A 2,472-nucleotide genomic window follows, 5' to 3' on the forward strand; every position below is an offset into this window, starting at 1 on the left:
GGGACAGGCGGGGCTTGAAAATTCCCCCTTGTCCAAAGTGGGGAATGACAGAAAAAGTTTGAGAACCACTGGTCTAACTGGATGCAATTAGCTGGTTTTCCTCAATAGAATCTGACTGGATGATCTGGTTGAATTGTCTCTATAAAGAGACGATATGTGCTGTGAATTGACCCTGTAAAGATCAACTGAGTTGAGTTTAATTGAACATTTTGGAGCCTTTTCTTTCCATTATACCAACAAAGTAAAAAGTTTCTTCATCTGGATCAGATGCATCAGTAACAATAATGTTTACATTTAAACCTGAAGGTAACACCTACCACGTAGAGCACGTTGACGACAGTCTGTCCCTGCTTCAGAGCCGTTCCTTGAATGATGTACTGAGCCTTGATGGTTGCATCACTGTTGCAGGGGAAGCTCTCACTGATCTGCTTCAGATTCAGGAAACTGTTGCTTTTGGAATAAGCGGGTGAGAGGTACAGGTAGGCTTTTCCGTAGTCCGGTCTCCGTAAATCGGGAATGAAAGGTTCGTTTTCCTTCGTATCCTTACTAAGAACCTGTTAGGTGGAATTAAGGGTTACGTTAGAACAATAACTTCCAGCCATCTTGGTTCAGTCAAGGAAAGGACCACACAGAGATATCAAGAAGCAGTTCCTTGTTTTTCACTTAGACATGGGGATAATAAAACTGATGACGTGATGTGAATTGGCGCTATAGAAATAAACTGCACTGAATTGAACTGTATCAGTTACCCGGATACTGAACCTGTAAATTGGAGCAAACCCCATAAATCTATTATATTTTCGGAAATATGACATTTTCAGACCATTTCCATTAATCAATGTAATTTCTCTGGCTGTATATACTGACAGGTTTGTTTGGTCTGTTTATGTTCAGGTGAATTTAGTTAGTTTGGAAATTGGAAATACACACAAAGGAGACTAGTTAATTGATATTAACTAGCCTCCTTTGTGTGTATTTTGTTTATTCCTTTGTTGATTGTCAAAACCAATTGTCTGATATAAATTCCCATTCATTCATCCATTCTTTCATTCATTCATTCAAATATTTCTGCAAAGACTACAAACCCCCAGAAGTTTACACTCACCTTTATAGAGATGCTTCCGGTCCACCGAGACGTGTCCAGGGAAAACGTAGCCATGCCTTTGGCGTTGGTTGTGAGCGCCAGAGTCTTGTCGTTTTCCACGAACAGGTAGAGCAGCTCATTGGCTACAGGTTGACCGTCTGCACCGACCACTTTGACCTGCAGACAGACGGAGAGGATTGACCACATCTGTCCGGACTCATTTCGTCCATCTTGAACTGTTTCTCAATCACTTTTTTAGAGTTTATTTAACACCGACCCCTACGAATATTAACTCACGAGCTGCTACCTTTACTTTAGGAGTCGGAGAATATTTCACCATGTAGTTCCTCAAAAGATCTGCAGGTGTTCCTGATTATTGGGTGGTATGACCGGCGTTACTTAGGGAGGCCAATTTCCATTGGTGGAAAGTAACAAAGTACATTTACTTGATTACTGTACTTAAGTACTTTTCTGAGTATCTTTACTTTACTTGGGTCATTTTTAGGGGGGTTCTTATAATTTTCACTCCAATACATCTTAAAGTCAAATATTGTACTTTCTACTCCACTCCATTTCCAGGAAGCTGCTAGTTATTTTTTCCTTTTATCTCAGATTAACTAATTTAGTAATCCACTGCTGCTGTTTTTCTTTATTGAAATGTGATTTCATCATTGCAGATAGTAGCCCTTAGGACTGAATTTGAACATAAATGTTTTAGAGAGTTAATGATGTGAGGAACTCATTGCAGATATTAGTAGTTTATACATATCATTAAGGTGTTAGTCGTTGCTATGTTGCCAAGTTGTTAAGTAGGATGAGTCTCAGATCTGTGGTGATAGATTCAACCTTGAACCTCTATTCTACAGTAGAAAACTCTTGTTTTCTTTTTGGTTTGTTTTTAAATAAAAAAATAATAATCAAAATAGCTGTGCTTTTTTCTGTGGCTTTTTTTTTCTAAGCAGTTTTATGTTGATCTTCTAACAGGACCATGATCACCAGAACATCTCCAGGTTCATCCGTTTGACTTTAATGGAGCTCTGCACTGGAAAAAAATCGAAATCTAGATAAGTATTTTTTTCTTAAAATAAGTGCATTTGTTCTTGGATTGAGGAGGTAAAAGAGACACTGCCAATAGAACAAGACAATATACACTTAAAATAAGAAAACACAATTGCATTGTCTTGTTTCAAGTGCATATTCTCTATCTTATTTTAAGAGTAAAAATACTCATTCCATTGGCAAACTATCTCATTTACCTACTTAGAATAAGGATAAATACACTTAATTTAAGAAGTTTTTACTTATTTATAGATCGTTTTTGCAGTATGGAAGCTCAGTCTATACCAAAACGATTGCACTTCAAAAAATGTAAATCTGAATAAGTCATT

General features: G+C 37.4%; 1 protein-coding gene across 1 annotated transcript in view; it reads right to left on the bottom strand.

Moving 5' to 3' along the window:
• Window positions 1-2,472, bottom strand: part of LOC107097773 (pregnancy zone protein-like) — a 45,689-nt gene that overhangs the window by 29,993 nt on the left and 13,224 nt on the right. The window contains exons 8-10 of the mRNA XM_015395056.1: window positions 1,392-1,396; window positions 1,106-1,320; window positions 318-554 (exon numbers count right to left, since the gene is read on the bottom strand). Of these exons, the coding sequence (XP_015250542.1) occupies window positions 318-554; window positions 1,106-1,320; window positions 1,392-1,396 (457 nt within the window). The remainder of the gene's footprint in view (window positions 1-317; window positions 555-1,105; window positions 1,321-1,391; window positions 1,397-2,472) is intronic.

This window comes from Cyprinodon variegatus, unplaced genomic scaffold (genome assembly GCF_000732505.1).
Source record: "Cyprinodon variegatus isolate N-32 unplaced genomic scaffold, C_variegatus-1.0 Scaffold723, whole genome shotgun sequence".
In the NCBI taxonomy this organism is placed as follows: domain Eukaryota; kingdom Metazoa; phylum Chordata; class Actinopteri; order Cyprinodontiformes; family Cyprinodontidae; genus Cyprinodon; species Cyprinodon variegatus.